At 33.5% G+C, this 19,701-nt stretch overlaps 2 protein-coding genes across 2 annotated transcripts; one reads left to right on the top strand and one right to left on the bottom strand.

Moving 5' to 3' along the window:
• Positions 1-2,207: 2,207 nt before the first annotated feature.
• Positions 2,208-8,883, bottom strand: LOC125818349 (ABC transporter B family member 21-like). The gene is made up of 13 exons (XM_049497875.1): positions 8,650-8,883; positions 7,513-7,626; positions 7,210-7,264; positions 6,955-7,130; positions 6,650-6,871; positions 6,209-6,447; positions 5,599-6,124; positions 5,239-5,512; positions 4,325-5,133; positions 3,952-4,212; positions 3,156-3,419; positions 2,770-3,066; positions 2,208-2,609 (listed from the first exon to the last, which is right to left on the bottom strand). The coding sequence occupies exons 1-13, from the start codon at positions 8,881-8,883 to the stop codon at positions 2,259-2,261; spliced, it is 3,822 nt and encodes a 1,273-aa protein (XP_049353832.1). The 3' UTR covers positions 2,208-2,258.
• Positions 8,884-11,167: 2,284 nt separating this feature from the next.
• Positions 11,168-12,451, top strand: LOC125818274 (acylsugar acyltransferase 3-like). The gene has a single exon (XM_049497819.1). The coding sequence runs from the start codon at positions 11,168-11,170 to the stop codon at positions 12,449-12,451; it is 1,284 nt and encodes a 427-aa protein (XP_049353776.1).
• Positions 12,452-19,701: the final 7,250 nt, after the last annotated feature.

The raw sequence follows: 19,701 nt of genomic DNA on the forward strand, positions 1-19,701 counted from the left end.
TTATAGACATCCATTTGCTGGATAGACCACATCCATCGGTAGTAGCTCTATTCCATATTAACTGAATTTTTGAGCCTTTTTTCATTGTTCAAAATTCAAGATGAATGTTTGAAATTTTTTTCATATTAGCTCTTTCATTTAATGAAGTTTGATATTTTCTAGGAGATTAAATTGCACTATTTGCAAAGTTATATTTATGATTTTGCAATAGTGGAAAGTAAGGTTTAAATTATATCCTTGAATGTTTTTCTTAATAAAGTGTGCACTGTCTCACAAATTCGGTTAATATAGAATAGAGGCTCAAATATGTCATCGAACTTTGAGAAAAAACTCATCTATGTCATCCGTTAAAAGTTTGGCTCATCTATACCATTTCCGTTTGAGAAAATGTTCATCCATGCCATTATTTATTAGCTAAAATGACATAGATGAGACAAACTTTTAGCGGATGACTTAGATGAGCCTTTTCTCAAAGTTTGATGGCATATTTGAGCATCTGCCCTTTTAAAATGATTTAATTAATGATGTGACCGAATCATAATTGACCACATGTAAAAAATAGTTTTGCAAAATCAAAAATATTTTTAGTTTACAAATAATGGCATAGATGAGCCTTTTTTTCAAACGAAAATGACATAGATGAGCTGAACTTTTAACGGACGACATAAATGAGCCTTTTTTGAAAACGTTTTTGAAAACACTGTATAAACCAAATAATTTACCAAGTTCTTACGCAACAATAAATGAACACAATATCTTACCTCCAAAATAAAATAAAATAAAATAAAATAAAGGGAAAAAACATAAAATCCCCCCTGGACTTGGCACGAAAACTTACTTTAGTACTTAAACTACACTGGTGTTTATATACTCCCTTAACATCTTTTAAGTGATTAAAACACCCCTTAAGGGATGATGTGGCAGAGAAAGTGAGTGCACTCTCTTGAAAGTGCGTGAAAAAAGAGAAAAAAAAAACTTAATTTTTAAAGCCCTACGGATGGCCTTTTTTTATTGGCCAATATATAACAAATTATTTAAATAGTTTTTTTTATATATATTAAATCTTTAAAATATGTAAATTTTCTTATTAAGAGGTAAATGAAATTAGTGGGTCTCCTTTTTATTTTCTCTAATTTTTATTTTTTTTATTTTGTTGTCTTCTTCAATACACATTTTTCTCCATTAAAACATCTCTTCCTCCATCTTCTTCCCCACCTCTATCCACTATTTTCATTCCACTAATCTTTTACTAATCCGTAAAATTCAATAACAATGTCATTTTATTGACGTCGATTTCACTCTATTATTTGTATCGATTTGACAAATGTAAACTTTCTTAAATTTTGAGCGACCCATTTTGATTTCTAGATCATTCAAATATTTCTCATAAATTTTTTATTTTTTTTGGATCAACTTTCTTATGCAATCTTCATTTCTTATTTGAGTTGTCAAGAAAAAATTAGCTTTCAAAAAAATCCATTCTCCAAGAGGGTAAATTCGTTGGGAGGGTTCGAAGAAGATAATGCGAATTTCTTCTTTAAAGTGACTTAAAAAATTGTTGAATAGTGAAGAAGAAGAAAAGAAAGTATTGAAGGTTGGAATAATGGTGAACAACAAGGAAGAAGAAAGAGAGGGGGTGGGGGAATGCATTTATAAATTAATTAATTGATATAATTAATTTAAAAAAGTGTTTAAGTAAAAAAGAAATAAAGATTAATGACATGGTGCCTACATGGTTATGATGTGGCGCTTACATGGCGGGTGAGAGTGGTGTTATAGTCTCAGGGTGGAAAAAAAATCACTTCAAAGATCTTAAGGGGGGTATTTAAACGTCCGTGTAGTTTAAGTACTAAAGTAAGTTATCCGACCAAGTTCGGGGTTTTTTTTATGTATTTTCCCTAAAATAAAATCAAATCAAATACTGCAAATTAAAAAGGTAAAATTTCCAAGGAGAAATTAAAGAGTCTCATATCAATATAATATATAGTGATTTACATAATTAGTTAGCTCTATTCCATATGTGTTGACATGATAAAATGATGATTAATGAAATTAACAAGTTCTTATTTGTGGTATGACGATGATATGATAAATACGACTATAAGCATAAATACTATGTAAATCGAATCGTTGAAAGAAAAAATAATAAATAATTATTGAATATCTTAAATTGTCAACAAATTTAACAAATATGAATCACAAGAAAATCCAATTTAGAAATGTATATGATGAATGAGAAATATACATAGCAAAAAAAATTAGATAGATCCCATATGATGTTTGACAAGAGAGGTATATTGTCCATTTTCATTACTAATAAGAGTATCATGGTTTCCTTGTTCTACAATGGCTCCATTTTTCACCACACAAATTATGTCTGCTTCCTTGATTGTTGATAATCTGTGTGCTACAATGATCGTTGTTCGATTTACCATGATTTGGTCTAATGCCATTTGGACAATCCTTTCAGATTCTGCATCGAGTGCACTCGTAGCTTCATCCAGTAACAATATTTTTGGATTCTTCATAATAGCTCGTGCAATGGCAATTCGTTGTTTCTGACCACCTGAAAGCTTAACAGCTCGCTCTCCAACTATGGTATCGTACCCCTGAAATCCCAGATTTGGAGGTTTAGAAACATTGAAAGCATAGAATCTTGAAATGTAATTGTCAGAGGCGGATCCAGGATGTGAAGTCTGAGTTCCTGGAACGACTTACTACAATTGAATTCACAGTCAAATATTTATAGATATTTCAATATGAGATGACCTGTTGTATGCCAGAAATGAACTTGTGGGCATTTGCTAATTTTGTTGCAGCGATTAATTCTGCTTCAGTTGCCTCTTCAGCTTCCTTCCCATACATTATGTTGGCTCGGATTGTGTCATTAAACAGAACTGGTTCTTGGCTCACAAGCCCCATTTGATGCCTCAGCCATTTCAAATTGAAATTTTGAATGTCAATCCCGTCAAGCATAATTTGACCCGAAGAAAAATTATAATATCGTTGTAAGAGTGAAATCACTGTAGACTTCCCGCAGCCACTTTCTCCGACTAAAGCAACTGACTGTATGTAAGTAATCAAATGTAAATGTTAATATCTAGGAAGGACACTGTCTAATCTAAATGTCACTGTTATTTGAGAGATACACATACCTGTCCACTCGAAATTGTCAAGTTGAAGCCATTAAGAACTTGGATGTCTGGCCTCGTTGCATATGCAAAGCATACTTGTTTAAACTCTATCACTCCTTTGCTTTGGTTTAAAATTAAACCATCCTCTTTACTCGAATCTATCTTTGATTTTCTATCTAATATAGAAAATATTGAAGCAGCAGCACTCTTAGCTCTTTTTAAATCATTAAGGATGAAGCTTGACTGAGAAACACTTAATGCTGCTAAAAACACAGCAAAGAAAACCTGCAAGGGATAAAATAAAGTTATATGAGGGAAGAGTTATTACTCTCTCTTGGAGAAAGCCAATTTATATGATTCACTTTCTTTTTTGTCTGTCTCAACAAAGAATTATCCGTTTTATATTTAGAAACAATTTTAACTTTTAACTTTTCATTTCACCCTTGTAGGCATAAAAGTATCTATGACTTGGGAAAAGGGCCTGATATACCCCTGAACTTTGCGATTTAAAGCTCATATAAATACACCTCGTTACAAAAGTAGCTCACATATACCCCTACCATTACACAAATGATCCAGATTTTAACGGTATATTAACATTTTTTCCTTTTTCATTTCTAACTTATCTCATCTCAATGACAAAGTTCAAGTATCAAGATTCAAGGTTGTAGGATTGTATATTGGGTTCTATATAGACTGATGGATGAAAGACAAAGAAAGCTTTCATAATTAAATCAAACTTCTAGTTTCCCTTTTCTATCATTTATTGGGAAAAAAAACATCATATATAAAGCATGTGAAGTAAATTAAAGCTTACGCGAAAATGATCAGTAAATGTAATTTTGCCATCTTGTATAAGTCGAGCTCCAGCATAACCACTTGCTGCATATACAAGGAATAAAAACGTAGTTGTAACAGCGTAACTAATCCCACTGATCATTCCTTTTTTTGTCTTTCCCTTAATGTCACTTGCCTTCGTATATAACTCCACTACCTTCTCTTCTGCAGAAAAAGAAGCAATTGTTCTTATATTTGCGACTGCATCGTTGGCTATCTGACTTGCTTGCTCGTACAACTTCTGCAGAAGAAGAAGAAAAAAGAATGTTGACAATTGAGTTTTAAGCTGGTCTCTTGACTCGTGGTGGATTCATACAAGCCAACAGAAACGTAGTGAAAATTATAAAACAAACCTTGGAGTCTGAACCAAACCCTTGAGTGAGCTTGCCATGAAGATAAAGGTTGCCTATCATGAATGGTATCATGGATATAAGAAGAAGAGACAACAACCAACTTGCTTGAAAAGCAATCAATGCCGCAACAGTTGCAGCTGCAATATCTTTAGTTATTTTTGCCAATACATCCCCTACTAGAACTCGAACAATAGCTGCATCAGTAGAGAGCTTTGTGGCTAGCCTTCCAACTGAGTTCTCTGTCTTATCAAACCAACCAATTTCCATGTGGACAACCTTTTGAAAGCACATTGATCTAATTCGTCGGATCAACTTACAACCAGCCACAGTAAAAAATAGTGTCTCTAGTGGAGATGTAATCAGAAGTACTGTTGCAAGAACCACAATCATGAGTGACCAAAATTGTGAATCTTTCTTTAGATCCTCCGGTGGCTCATAAAATGATTTAACAGTGTTGGACAAAATTAGTCCAAAAACGGGGAGTACACAACCCGATATTATTGCAATTATTGCTCCCACAAGAATTATAGGAAACTCCGACTTATTAAGATGCACAAGGCGAGCAACTGGATTCTTTTCAAGCTTTTTAGATTCTTCTGAATTAATATCTGAGCTTTTTGCCAATCTAGTCTCAGGAATTTCTTCAATTGCTGTAATATTATCATTGTTTCTGGATTCCGGTCTTAACTCAGTAGAAAAATGTTGTGCATCATCCCGGCAAAGTTGCTCTTTTGCTTGAGATACTTCCTGCAAGCGAATAAGTTGCGAGTATGCTCCCTGTGGATTTTTCAATAGCTCAAAGTGTTTACCTGAGATATATAAATAATGATATTAGCATTCAATATCCGAGAACATCGGCATGGAAAAAGATATCTTGTATTATGGCTTTCCTTTGAATTTATAAATGCTTATACCTTCCTCAACAATTTTGCCTTGATGAACGACAGCAATATTATCAGCATTCCTCACTGTACTTAAGCGATGCGCGACTATTATGGTTGTTCTATCAACCATAATTTTTTCAAGTGCTTCTTGTACAACTCTCTCTGACTCAGCATCTAGAGCACTTGTTGCCTCATCTAGAAGTAAAATACGAGGGTCTTTCAGAATTGCCCTTGCTATAGCAATTCTCTGCTTTTGTCCACCAGAGAGTTGAGTTCCACGTTCACCGACATTTGTCTCTATTCCCTACAAGAAAAATCATTTAATTAAAAACAAAGTTCATGTACGATCATTCGAATCAAGTCAAACAAAAACATATTAAAAATATGAACCTCAGGTAGCCTATTAATAAATTTGGCTGCATTTGCCATCTCAATTGCTGCTTCAATTTCTTCTTTGGTGGCTCCATCTTTCCCATATGCAATATTTTCCTTGATACTAGTTGCAAACAATGTAGGTTCTTGACTTACTAGAGCAATTTTCTGTCTAATCCACTTAACCTGAAACTCTTTGAGATTACGTCCGTCTACAGAAATTTCACCTGATTGTGGATCATAGAATCTCTCAATTAAACTAATAATTGTGGACTTCCCACTTCCACTTCCACCAACCAAAGCAGTAGATTTTCCACTTGGGATTAACAATGAAAAATCGTTGAGTATTCTCTCTGTTGGTCTACTTGGATAGCTAAAACAGACATGTTTTATCTCTATCTCTCCACGGATGTCATCCAAAATTATCCCACTATTGTTGTACACATCAATCTCTGGATTTCTTTTTATAATCTCAAACATCTTGTAAGCAGCAGCTTTCCCTGCTGTAAATGTTGCTAAGCAAGGAGATGCCTCACCTATTGACCTACAAAATAGTTTTTAAATGATCAGCACATTAAACTTGAAATCATGTTTGAAGTTACTCAAGATTGATCGACAAAATACTCACATTGAAGCAGTTAACACAGCTAGAGTTACGCTCAACACTGAACCTCCTGTGTATCCTTTCTCCAAGACCAACTTTCCACCATACCAAAAAGCCAAAGCATAATTGCAGAAGAGAATAAAATTGGCTGATCCCATGCCTAAGCCACTTGCAAGTCCTTCATATACACCAGATCTGTATGCCTTCTCTAAGGACTTATTATACTTCTCGCAAGCCTCCTTTTCACCTGTGAACGATGCAACCTGTACAATGTAAAAGTTAGAGAAAGTATGTTAACTCTGATATAAATGACATCCCTCAAAGTAAAAACCAACATTTCATGTAAGATTAGCATTGCCATCCGTTAATAGTTGGCTTATTTCTGTCATCGCCATGACACATTTGGTTCATTAATGTTTAAAATGACAGGAAAATAAACATTAAGTTGTAAGGTTAAAGTCTTACTGTTCTGATGGAACTAATTGTTTGCTCAACTACATTGGCTGCATTAGAATAAGCTTTTTGTGAAAGCGAAGCCTTTCTAGACATGAAGAGGTACATGACACCAAGAACTATCGCCAGTGGAACAATGGGTGAAATCATAACAAGTGCTAGATGCCACCCCTTGATGAACGCAGTAACAAATCCTCCTATAAACATTGTCATGTACCTTATGAGCCTCCCTACCTGAGCATAAGCAAAAATTTTATATAACATATATACATATCCAAAACTTTTTTCTTTTAAGATTTTCAACAACACTCTCGTACCTTCTCGCCCATAGCATCTTGTATGACAAAAATGTCACCAGACATTTTCCCAATAACTTCCCCTGTATTTACTTCCTTATCAAAGAAACTAACATCTTGTCGCAGAGTACTTCTTAAATACAATACCCTTAGTCGTGCAGCTTGTCGCTCTGCAGTAAGCATCCAACATGACACCTCTACCAAACAAATATCACAAAATTTTTAGCAACTTAGAAAACAATTAGCACAAACAAAATATAGTTAGTTAAGACTTACGAAGCAATGCTGCTACACCTGAAGCCATGGCCAAATAAACCATTTTTAATGATACCTGAAAAATAACATAGCTTAACAAGAGTCATGATTGTTCATAATATGCACATATGAAGGATTTAGCAACTTTTGTTGCTAAACAGCAATGTATATGTTAACGAATAACGATAGATTGACCACATCAGGTTTCTTCTTTGAGAAGTTTCATCAAACACCTTCTCTACATTATTTCCTCACACTTTCATCTTCCTTGATTCTCATTATCTAGTTTCATCCAACACATTATCTAATTAGTTAAGGTATTACTAGAGTCACAGGTGTTTCAGAAACAACATCTCTACCTCTCGTCCGAGAGTAGGAGCAAGAACTAGGGGGTGTGAAATGTGGCTGAGCTAGGATTTTCACCAACGAGTTCAAAATCTGAACAAGCAAACACATAAATTAGCCGATAGGGGTTCAACATCTATCGTATAGATGAAAAAAATATTTTAGCCATGTATGAATAATAATTTCCATCGAAGAGGGTTCGGATGACACCTGACCACAAAGGGGCGCCGCCCTGGGGTATACACTCAACCTTCCACATATATCTCATTTTGTGAGATTTTACTGAATATGTTATTGTTGTAAATAATTGAAGTATGTTTCAATAAACATTCGACAATACTTTGCATAAGAAAACTCACACCTCATAGTTCACGTATGAAATTTATAAAAAACAAATATTTTAGGTGTATTTTTTATCCTTCGCTCTTAATCTTTTTATTTGACCCTCTCAATTATACTATTGATCTTATGTGTTAATTCATTTAGTTATATTCTCAACATGTTGTCTCATATACAAGTCTAAATCTCCTTTTCCCCGAGGCTTGTTTTGATGCTATAATGTAGTGTATGACTATCTCATTTAGTTATTTTTTAAAAAAAAATACTTTATTTACTTAATTACATTTTCAACACGGCCTATCACATTCAAACGTGATCGTCTTCAATTTTGTACATCAATTTGTGTACGCAAAGAAGAGTTTGTCCATCTTCGAAAAGATAAAGTCGCGTAAAACCTTTAATATAGAGGCTTCAATCATCGTTAGGATTCGGGGAAAGGAGAATTTACATTTTTTTTTAAAAAAAATAATTCATAGTAATTAAGATAGCTCAGCTGAACTAAAAATCTTTATGTGATTCAAAAGTGAAGAGGGAAACGGTATAAAAGGAACCGATCCACTCGTCAGACTCATGACCTAAAGATTACAGGTTCGAATCATATCACTATTCCAGCCTAATCATTAAAACATTGTTCACAGGGATAAAAAGCCAATAATAAGAGAAATGCATAGAACTAAGTGTTTCAAATATATGACATTTAAAATGACTGTAATACTTAAATATACAAACGCAAAGCGCAAACAATTTTACTAATAAATTGTTACAAAAATAAATTACCTTGGAAACTTCTTGAAGCACCCCTGAAGTTTGGTTTAATCCAAATGAGTCCACCAAATCTCCAAACAACACAGGCAAAATAATCTGAGCTAGTCCATTTCCAAAAGCACCAATTGTTCCCAAAAACATCAATATTATGTCAATATTATCAGCAAATGAAAAAAGTTTGTAAAATGCAATAGTATTAGTATTAATATTTCTCTCTTTTTTAATTTCATTTGCCTTTTGTGACATTTTTTCACTAAATATTGAAGAGGACCCTTCAAAACTATTGTTGTTATTAGTCATTTTTGGTCCTCTAACAATTAATTGTTGAGCTAACAAGTAAGATATATTTGTAGATGGAATTTAATGTATTAAAATGGAATAATTAAATAAGAAACTAAATGCTTTGCACGTTTGAGATTTTTTTTTAGGATATTCAAAAGATCAATTAGTTGGCTAATGAATCACAAAATATATATGGCAGCTGTGAAGTACTATAGTCTATTGATGAACAATCAACAATTAGTCCCTCATTAGTTATCGGTATAATACGTATACGTGTCATTTAGTTTGATCCCAAATAGACACTTAAATTTGTATAAAATTGAAAAAATAGACAGGATATTATTCGTCCTATGTTGCATCCTACCATGGCAATTCGTGTCATACATGTATTATGTCTTGTAAGATGTGTGTGTTTACTTATTTAATTTTATACAAGTTTAAGTGTCGATTTGTGCACACCCAAATTTGAAGGACATGGATGTCAACTGAAGACAAGTTAAAGGGCATAGTTATGTATTATGTCTTAGTTTTGTGTTTTTTGAAAATGTCAAGATCGATATCCTTATGGGGATTGTTGGATTTCGTAAGGTGTGAATCAGAATTGAATAGGTGTTTTCTCGAAAAGATATGTGGAAAAAGGATGCAATTTGAATAGTGCACTTTCACATTGAATATGTTGTGACTTTTCTGATGATTAACATATGTTCACACTATTCTTTGTTGACAATAAATATAAATTGCTTCTTCAAATTTTTAGTTAAGTAAATTCTTGATTACCTGTTGTATTCATTGTACGCAACATCAAAGCGATTTATCCATTTCATCCTGAAAGAAAATAATCATATACCTCGAATACTAAGAAGGGATTAAGTTTTTAAAATTTTTTTTTTATATATATTTTAAATTCAGTAAACTTGGATTTTTATTTTTTATATAAATTGATATATCAACTCACAAACTTGCACGTTGTTTAATAAATTTATTTAAATGGAACAAGCAAGCACGTCATGCAATAAATTAATTACTTTCTTGATGTTTAAATTACCAACATGATTTTTTTAAAAATAATTAGCATAAATCTTTGATATTGTTGATTATATTCTCTTAATTATTCAAAATCAAATTTGTTTAATGGAACAAGAACGCACGTCATTTCCTCTAAATTTAATAAAATTATTATACTGATGGTCAACAATTCTTTTTAATTTTGTATTAATTTTTAAAATAAAAGAACGTGTCAAGTGTAATTTGCACTATTTTTGAGTTCGTCGTAGTTTTGTAATTTAAAGGGTTGCTATTACAAAATTATTTTTTCATACTATTTTGGGAGAAATTAATTCGAAATCTTGAACAACAATAAGGGACTCATAAATAATTTAGTTTTTAGAAATAATGGTTAAAAATAAATCTGAAGTATCACTTTTTTTGTGAGTTTTCTACGTGAACTATTAATTGTTTGTGTTTTCTATATGAACTATAATCAAAAACACGTCGAAGCTCAATAAGCCAAGAATACAATCGTCAAAAGATGTGTGACAACTTAATATACGCATAAAATTTCGTCCACATATGCTAACTGACTCATTTATTTCGAGAAGTGTTTTGATAAATAGTTGATGATAATAATTTAGGTAGGAAACTCGCAAAACAAAGTGATACCTAGAATGTGTTTTTGTTTATTATCTATTATTTTCTTTAAAAAAAAATCTCCAATTCCTTAATTATTCGTGTGGACTGTCATTTGACATCATTTTTAAACGCAAAGAGAGAATGTTCACCACACACCATCAAATACTTGTCGAGATGTATAAAACACAAACTTTTAATAATTCAGATTAAAAATCTCGAACACAAAAAAGTGATACTTGAAATGTGTTTTGGCCCAAATCTCTTAGCTTTACTATTTTAATTACAAATAGATACAGAAGATAACTAATTAGTCAACATCTACAGCTCATCTAAAGCTTCTCCATGTGTAATTTATACTCCTTCTATTTCAATTTATATAATTTACTTTTCTTTTTAGTCAATCTAAAAAAAGAATGACACGTTTCTATATTAAGTAACAATTTTTTAACTTTAAAATACTAAATGATTTACAGTCACACAAGTCACAACTCTCTATAAAACTTCGTGTTAAGTCAAACTAACTCATATAAAATGGGACGGAGGAAATAATTATTTTGGTAGCCTATATAAGTGTGAATGTGGAAGTGTAAGGGCACATTCAAACTTTTTGATAGCTAAAATGGCAGCATCAACAATTCTTTCTAGGAAAATGATTAAACTTTTATCCCCTACTCCTCTTTCACTTAGACAACACAATCTTTCTTTTATGGATTGCATAAATCTTCCTCAATATTCACCAATAGCCTTCTTGTACCCCAAACCTGAAAATTATAACAAAAACCAAATATCACAAATTCTTGAAAACTCCCTTTCAAAAGTATTATCCTCTTATTATCCCTTTGCGGGACGAATCAAGGATAATAATACCTATGTCGATTGTGATGACACAGGTGCTGAGTATTTAAATGTCAAAATCAATTGTTCAATGTCCGAAATTCTCAACAACTCTTCTAATGATGTTGCGGATGTAGTCTTCCAACAAGACTTGCCTTGGTGTAGTACCTTGAATCGAAGTCCACTAGTGGTTCAATTAAGTCATTTTGATTGTGGCGGAATAGCAGTCAGTGCATGTATGTCACATAAAATTGCTGATGGATATAGTTTTGCTAAATTCATTAATGATTGGGCCACTACAGCTCGACACGTGGATTTCAAACCATCTCCTCAATTTAATGCATCTACTTTTTTTCCACTAATGGATGGTGGTCCAAATATTATGTCTATAAATGCTTCACTTGAATCACAACGACATGTGTCAAAAATGTACAATTTCTCATCCTCAAATTTGAGAAGACTCAAAAATAGTATTACAGGAATACAAAATCCAACTCGCGTTGAAGTTGCCACAGCACTTATTCATAAATGTGGGGCTACTGCATCTATGGAAAATTTGGGCTTGTTTAAACCATCTCTAATGAGCCATGTAATAAATTTACGTCCTCTAATTCCACTAGACACAATAGGAAATGCGACATGTGGCTATAGCACAATAGCAATGACAGAAAATGAGATACAGTTGTCTAACTATGTTGCTCAGTTGCAAAAAATTAAACAACAAGTTCGAAACGAGTTGAAGAATCTAGATATGAATCAGATAGTCCCATATGCACTTGGAAAAATGAAAGGTGTTGTAGACATGATGGAGAAGGATATATTTGATATTTATTTATCAACAAGCGTGTGCAATTTTGGACTATATAGTAAGAATAATTTTGGATGGGGTAGGCCTATAAAAGTTACATATACAAAATATCCAGTGAAGAAAAGTATCATACTTTTTGATGACCTGAGTGAAGAAGGGATAGATGCACTAATCACATTACCAGAAGATGAAATGTTAATTTTTCAGAAGGACAAAGAGCTTCTAGAGTTTACTTCTCCAATTCCTGGTACAACCAAATAAATTTAAGGGTTTGTATTTTATTTTATTTTTTATTTTGAGAATGTTTTACGAATTGATTTAAATTTATATTTCTTTTGGATCATGTAACATTTTTATGATTTGATGAATTTGATATTGATACACCATACTATCTATGCTTTATGCTAAATATAATATGATAGGGTCAAGTCAAATCCTCCACATCTTAACGTTCACAACATAATGGTGATGGCTTAATATATTAAAAAAATGAAAGGATCGAATAATTCTTTTAAATTATTACAGTAGAAATGAAATCTAGAAATCAACTTTATCCAGAATAATGCTATTTTAAGCCATATTAACTAGTGCACGACATATAGTACATATTGTGCTGCACGTGATTAAAAATCTACCGGCCATAATGACTCAACCAAGCTTTCAAACGATGACATTTATCAATGAGTTTTTTTTCAAAGTTTGATGACATGTTTGAATTTTTTTTAATAATAAATACATCCTCCGTCTCTTTTTTACTTGTTAAATTTTGAATTGGCACACCTATTAAAAAAACAATGATTGAACGAGCAATTTGAATTACTGCAGACTGGTTTCCTCCCATATACCCCACAGATGCCTATTTCCTACCATTGAAGAAAATAGAGAAAACTGCTAATTCCACCCACGTCGTAAACGGATGCTCAAGTTGCCCTCTCATGGTTGTATGTGAAAAATAATTTCTTTTGTTTAGCAACAGTCTTATAAGGATGATGCTTTCCCTGTGCCTTATCAATAATTAATAAGGAAAATCGGGCTAAAGGTAACTACTTTTTGCTCACCCGGCAAATCCTACCATTGTATTTCCTTTTTTCATTTGGATCTTATCAACTTGGAGAGTGTCTAGATTAAGACACTTCTCGTATTCGGACTATCAAGATCGACTAGATGAGAGTGTGGCTGACATGGTAAAAGAACAAATCAACCACAGTTTTCTGAACCCCTTATCCTACTAATTAAATGTTGCTTAATTAGTTGAATATTGAAGATTTAGTTTAGAAAGATTGCTAATTCCGCAAAATGCTCTTAGAACGTGTTGTGTCACGTAGAAGAAAAGGGCAACATGTTCATATACTTTTGATAGGATAATATCATATATTATATGTAGGGCGGATCATGGTTATATTTAAAAAATCAAATCTAATCGTAATCCGAATCAAATTGATTAAAAAAATTGATATTTGGTTTTAAATTTTGAAAATCGATACTATTTGGTTTGGTTTGGGTATTACTTAAAAACAACCGCAAAAATAACCAAATTGAACAGAGAAATTAGACATATATTATTCATGAATAAAATGTAAATATTTCGTTAAATTTTAATTAACTTGAGTCTTTAACTTTACCATTTTCTCAAGCCCAACACTTAAATTTTAGCTCAACTATTACAACCCCAAGTCCAAGTCCATCAAAATCCATTACTTTAGTATTTATCCACCCTACCTCACATAAGATAGTCACATTTTTCTTAATTGAATCACTTTGTTCGTGTAATAATAATTCTAGTATTGCTTAATTGCTTAATTGAACTCACAGTAGATTTCCTGTAGATAGTTCATGTACTAGGTGTCTATGTCTATCGAGATACATATGTCCTCAAAATATTTATTACTTTCAAACCAAAAAAATAAGAATAAAAATGAACCAAACCGAGAATAACCAAATCGACAGTTATTTTTTTCGTTTGGATTGATTTGGTTTAAAAAATTTAAAAATAGACTTAGATTGGTTTGATTTTGGTTTTAATCAATAACCGCTCCAAACTAAACCACAAACACCCCTAATTATATGTGCATGTTGTTGGATTTGTGTAAGGTGTGATCTGAAAAATATAATTAGCAGTAATTAAGCTATCGTCGTTAGTTAATAATTATCGCTAAAAAACATTTTTCATGGTGCATAGTGATGCTCGAAAATTTTGGGTCTATACTTTAGTTATTCTCCATATATTGCTATATGATAATAGGGCAAGTATTATATTCCAATTTATTTTTCTTTTTAGTCCGTTTTTAAAAAAAAATAAAAAAAATCTGGTAACATTTTAATTAAATTTACTTTTTCACATGACATGTTTAATGTCACAAGAGTAAAGGACATTTTTGTATACTTGACATAGGTTTAGTTTAGGACTACAAGATAATTATCTTTTTCTTAATTTCGTGCCAAATCAAATTAGGTCATTCTTTTTTAAACGAGGGGAATATAAACCTAAAAAATCCATTTTTTTTCATGTAAGCATTATGGAAGCAACTGGCCAACGTGTAGATAGGGAAAAATCACATTTCAGGTTTAGTAATGAGAGAAATTGAATGAGGGAGCAACCTTTCTAGTATTAGTTGCATATGCAGAACTTGTGTCAATAGATTGTGGTATTAAATGTCACGTAAAAAGTAAAAACTTTAAAAATTGTTCAAAAACAGAAGGAACATTGTAACGACCTGATTCCGTCATTATAGAAAAGCCAACAGGGAAAAATTTTGGGCCGGAAAACTTTTTGGTAGTAACTTGGAATTTTTCAACCTAGTCCAGATTTGGACGAAATCGGAGTCAGTAAGGTCTAGAGAAATCTGGTAACAATTGAGAGATCTAATTATGAATTTGATCACATGTGTAGATAGCTAAGACGTTAAGGAACCCGTACGACTTTACAGAATTTAATTTGGGCGAATAGAACTCCCAAAACTGATCTTAGCGTGAACGGATATTTTCTGTGTGTCATGGGATGAAGGTGTGAATGGGGGTTTGGAATTCTTAAATTTGCTCACTGTTTCTGTGCAAGCCGCTAAGGCGGGATTTTTTCGCTAGAGCGGGGACGCTGTGGCGGGTTGGGTCCTGCTGTGGTGGGACAGCCACGACTTAAGTCGGAAATAAACCCCATGTAACATCCGACAATTTAAAAATCTTGAAATTTGGCTAAGTGTGGAAATCAGTGAGTTTTTGGCCAACTTTGAGCAGTCATAACTCCTAGCTCAGGATGATCCAGGAGTAGTTCCAATTATGTTTGGAAAGCCCTTGGAAGGATCTTTCCAACGCCACTGAGTTTACTCGATTCCGAGTTCGTATGAGGGAGTTATGCCCTTTAGAAGTTGGGCAGTTGGAAGGGAAATCCGTTCGGAAATTTAAGGGCATTTTGGTCTTTTCACAAATTTGTTTCTTTTGAGACTACATTGTTGTATTAGGCTGATCTTTGGATCATTTTGTCCCATTTTTGAAAGAGAAAGAGTTAGGGTTCTTGAGAGTGAAGAAGAGAAGAAGGAGAAGAAGAAGAAGAGAAGAAAGAGGAGATTCAACAAGATTAGTCAAGATCATTGTGGATGTTCGCCGGGGGCGATCCCTATCAAGGTATGTGAGTTTTCGTGTGGGTTGATCATTTCCCTCACACACACCAAGCTTATTCTATGATTTGAGAAAAGATTGGAATTGTTGTTGAAGTTGTTAGTTGTTGTTGATGTTGTTGGTGGTGTGGTTGAAGTCATTTTTCATTTTGAGACATGATTGGGTTATGTATTTACGTTGAAACCTATTGTATGTTGAGGGAATTATGATTCTAAGAGTTATGACCCTTTTGAAGTTAATTCACCATCAATTCTCAGCAATTTTTTTTTTGGATGTCGATCCCCATCTACGGGCGTGACCTACGGACCGTAGATCGATTGACGGTCCGTACTGGTCAACCGTCAATCGGGACAGAAGTGGGGTTTTTGGGGCATCGATCTACGGGCACGACCTACGGTCCGTAACCTGACCTACGGACCGTAAGTCCGGACCGTAGGTCAACACTTAGTCATTTTTTTTTAAATGAATTCGGGGGAAGTTTCTGACGCGATCTACGGACCTGCAGGATGGACTGTGAGTCCATCTACGGTCCGTCGATGGCGTCCGTAAGTGCCATCTGTGTCACCAGAAATCTGAAGTCTCAGCCAAGTTTCCCCATTTCTTTCCTCGCTTTCTCATGCATGTTCCAAAGTATTATACCTATGTTTTACAGTTGTTTCCGACACTCCAAAGTACGTCTAAGCGTTCAAGAATCCCTCCATAACATGTGATCGAACACCTTGAATTCATAATTCCGATTCAAGGAAAGATAGTTCCAAGTCAAGTGAAGTTAGAAGTTAAGAAAAAGAGTCTCAAGTTTCAAGTCGAGTAAGAGTCTCAGTTTCAAGTTAAGTCATGAGTTTAAAGTTGAGTTCGTTTCTCAAAGTTATTAGGGAACTATGTATTCCCAAAGAAGTTTTAAAGAAATGTCTTTACATTTGAATAATGTTGGAAACTGAGATTTCCAAAGGGGCCTTCGGGCTAGTTTTTGAGTAATTATCTCATATCAGCAAGAAGAAACGTGTTTTAAAAACATAAGAGCCAGTACATTTTTGGGAGTAGTATCGAGCACCGAATTGGGGGAGCGTTCAAAGAACCCACAGCCCCCATAGAACCATGTTAGCCACCATGGGTAGAAAAGGATCATATTTTTTGGATGAATCCTTTTCAGATTAGACTAGTGGATCCATTAGGCAGTTCAGGTCTTATACCTTTGGCCGGGTATAAGATGCTCTGGCAGCGTGAGGTCGATCGCTGTATCATCACTATAGCTCTTATGTGATGGTTGTCGGTTAGAGAAACTCCTACAACAGTTATTGTATTTTCATACACAGAGATTATTGTATTTTTATATACATCAATTCATTGTATTTCTATATACATTTCAGGCTTATTGTGTCTTTGTATACACACAGAGTTTATAGCATGTTTTAAACAGTTTTTTCTTTATATCGCACTTGTTTTAAATTGCCTTATATTGAAAGAAGTCAGTCAGGTTGAGTTGAGTTGAGCCAGGTAAGCTATTCAGTTTCTTCCAGATTTCCTTCTAGCCTTTGTTGCTTAGTTTTCCAGCTTGCATACTCGTACATTCCATGTACTGATGCCAGTTGGCCTACATCGTTTGATGATGCAGATTCAGGTACCCCGGATCAGCATCCTGCTCATCGTTTATCCAGCTGAGCACTCCAGAGTCAGTGGTGAGCCTCCTTGCATTCCGGAGGACTCAAATATTTTGTGTTAGTTTTTTTTTGTTTTATTAGGATGTTGCTGGGTCTGTCCCAACATCCATCTCAGTATTTTAGAAGCTTCATAGACAGACAGTCAGTCAGCTAGTTTTGAGTCTCTTATCTATGTATATATGTAAATATTCTATTTTGAGATTCGAGTTGCCTTTTTGGCGATATTTTATAAGTTATGTTGTTTTGTAATATTGCATTGCATCGAGTTTTTCTGTTGAGGTTTCCGCTGAGTTAAGAAAGCCAGGCCAAGGGTTCGCTTGGGGCCAGAAATGGTCTCCGGGTGCCGGTCCCGCCCAGGGTGTAGGCTCGGGGCGTGACACCCAAAAACGTTATTTTCTACAAGTTTTGTTCTTCAGAGCTAGGAGGAAACCCCAAGTGTTTTCTTGACAGTTTTCCACCATTCTTGAGGCTAAAGGTAAGATTTTCACTCCCCGAATGCATTTTTCGATCTGTAGAACTTAGTTTCTTGGGTGATTATTGTTGGGGAAGGGTTTTGGAACTGTTTGGATGGTGGGAAAAATCTTAATTTGGATATTAGGATCATGGGTTTGATCTAGGGTTGATAGTGTTGATTATATTCCGGGTAATTAAGTCTTATTTATTGATCCTAACATCATATTGATTATTGTAGACCAAGAACAAGCGAAAAGAATCCGAAAAGGGAAGAATCAAGTTTCTTAGGGGATTCAAGCTTTGTTCGAGGTAAGTGATGGCTGTGATTTCATGTTGTGTGATATATGTTTGTACTTGCTTCATTATAATGCATGTATGTAGGTGAATGTTGCATTATTGATCACACTAATCGTGAATGGGGATAATTGAATATTTGAATATCATGAATCATGACTTGATTGCATGATTATGAGAATGTACTTGTGATTGTGATTGTGGCTTGTTGAATGGATCGGGTGTGACATTCCGACACACTAACTGGGATCGGTTGCCACGTACCTGCATAAACATTGGAACGGGTGTCACGATCCAACACACTAACTGAGATCGGTTGCCACGTACCAGCATAAATATTGAAACGGGTGTCACGATCTAACACACTAACTTTGATCGGGTACCACGTACCGGGTTCCATGAGAGGACCATTGAATTGGGTTTCGTGGAGGACTATTGAATTTTGTTATGTATCTACTTGCGATGATTACATTCATATCTAATGATGATTGATATTAGAAGACTGTATGTTGCTCTAAAATGATAACCAAGGTGTATAATTGAGAACGTGGAATGCTACATTGATCCTGAAAAGATGACTAATATTGTATTTGTTCGGTATATGCATATTTTATAATGTTGTGGTTACTTGCATGTGTTTCACTTATTGGGATAGCCACGTGATCCTACCAGTATACATTGTGGTTGTGTACTGAATTTATATATATTTTAAATTCAGTAAACTTGGATTTTTATTTTTTATTTAAATTGATATATCAACTCACAAACTTGCACGTTGTTTAATAAATTTATTTAAATGGAACAAGCAAGCACGTCATGCAATAAATTAATTACTTTCTTGATGTTTAAATTACCAACATGATTTTTTTAAAAATAATTAGCATAAATCTTTGATATGGTTGATTATATTCTCTTAATTATTCAAAATCAAATTGTTTAATGGAACAAGAACGCACGTCATTTCCTCAAAATTTAATAAAATTATTATACTGATGGTCAACAATTATTTTTATATATTTTCCTCTCCACATGGCTGTACTTTTTTAATTGGATTTTATTGCTACAATTAAACACCTGGAATAAAATAATAATTAGCTACAAATTTTAAGAGATCTTATCTCAAATTTTATATATTGAAATTCGAAGTCTTTATTCCTTTTAATTATGTATTATGTTTTAAAATAAAAGAACGTGTCAAGTGTAATTTGCACTATTTTTGAGTTCGTCGTAGTTTTGTAATTTAAAGTGTTGCTATTACAAAATTGTTTTTTCATACTATTTTGGGAGGAATTAATTCGAAATCTTGAACAACAATAACGGGATAAAATTCCTTAAGAACACACAGTTGGACTCATAAATAATTTAGCTTTTAGAGATAATGGTTAAAAACAATTCTGAAGTATCACTTTTTTGACTATTAATTGTTTGTGTTTCCTATTTGAACTATATATCACCAATTATTTATCAAAAATATATACCTCGAAGTTGACTAAA

This window comes from Solanum verrucosum, unplaced genomic scaffold (assembly GCF_900185275.1).
Source record: "Solanum verrucosum unplaced genomic scaffold, falcon-dt-bn FXZP01000253.1, whole genome shotgun sequence".
Lineage (NCBI taxonomy): Eukaryota > Viridiplantae > Streptophyta > Magnoliopsida > Solanales > Solanaceae > Solanum > Solanum verrucosum.

What these genes read in the sequence shown, in the direction of transcription:
- LOC125818274 (XM_049497819.1), top strand. Translation starts at nt 11,168, where the DNA reads ATGGCAGCATCAACAATTCTTTCTAGGAAAATGATTAAACTTTTATCC.
- LOC125818349 (XM_049497875.1), bottom strand. Translation starts at nt 8,883, where the DNA reads ATGTCACAAAAGGCAAATGAAATTAAAAAAGAGAGAAATATTAATACT. An exon ending in AGGCAAAATTGTTGAGGAAG is followed by an intron (nt 5,134 to 5,238) that starts GTATAAGCATTT and finishes TATATATCTCAG; the next exon opens with GTAAACACTTTGAGCTATTG. An exon ending in CATTTACTGATCATTTTCGC is followed by an intron (nt 3,420 to 3,951) that starts GTAAGCTTTAAT and finishes TATCCCTTGCAG; the next exon opens with GTTTTCTTTGCTGTGTTTTT.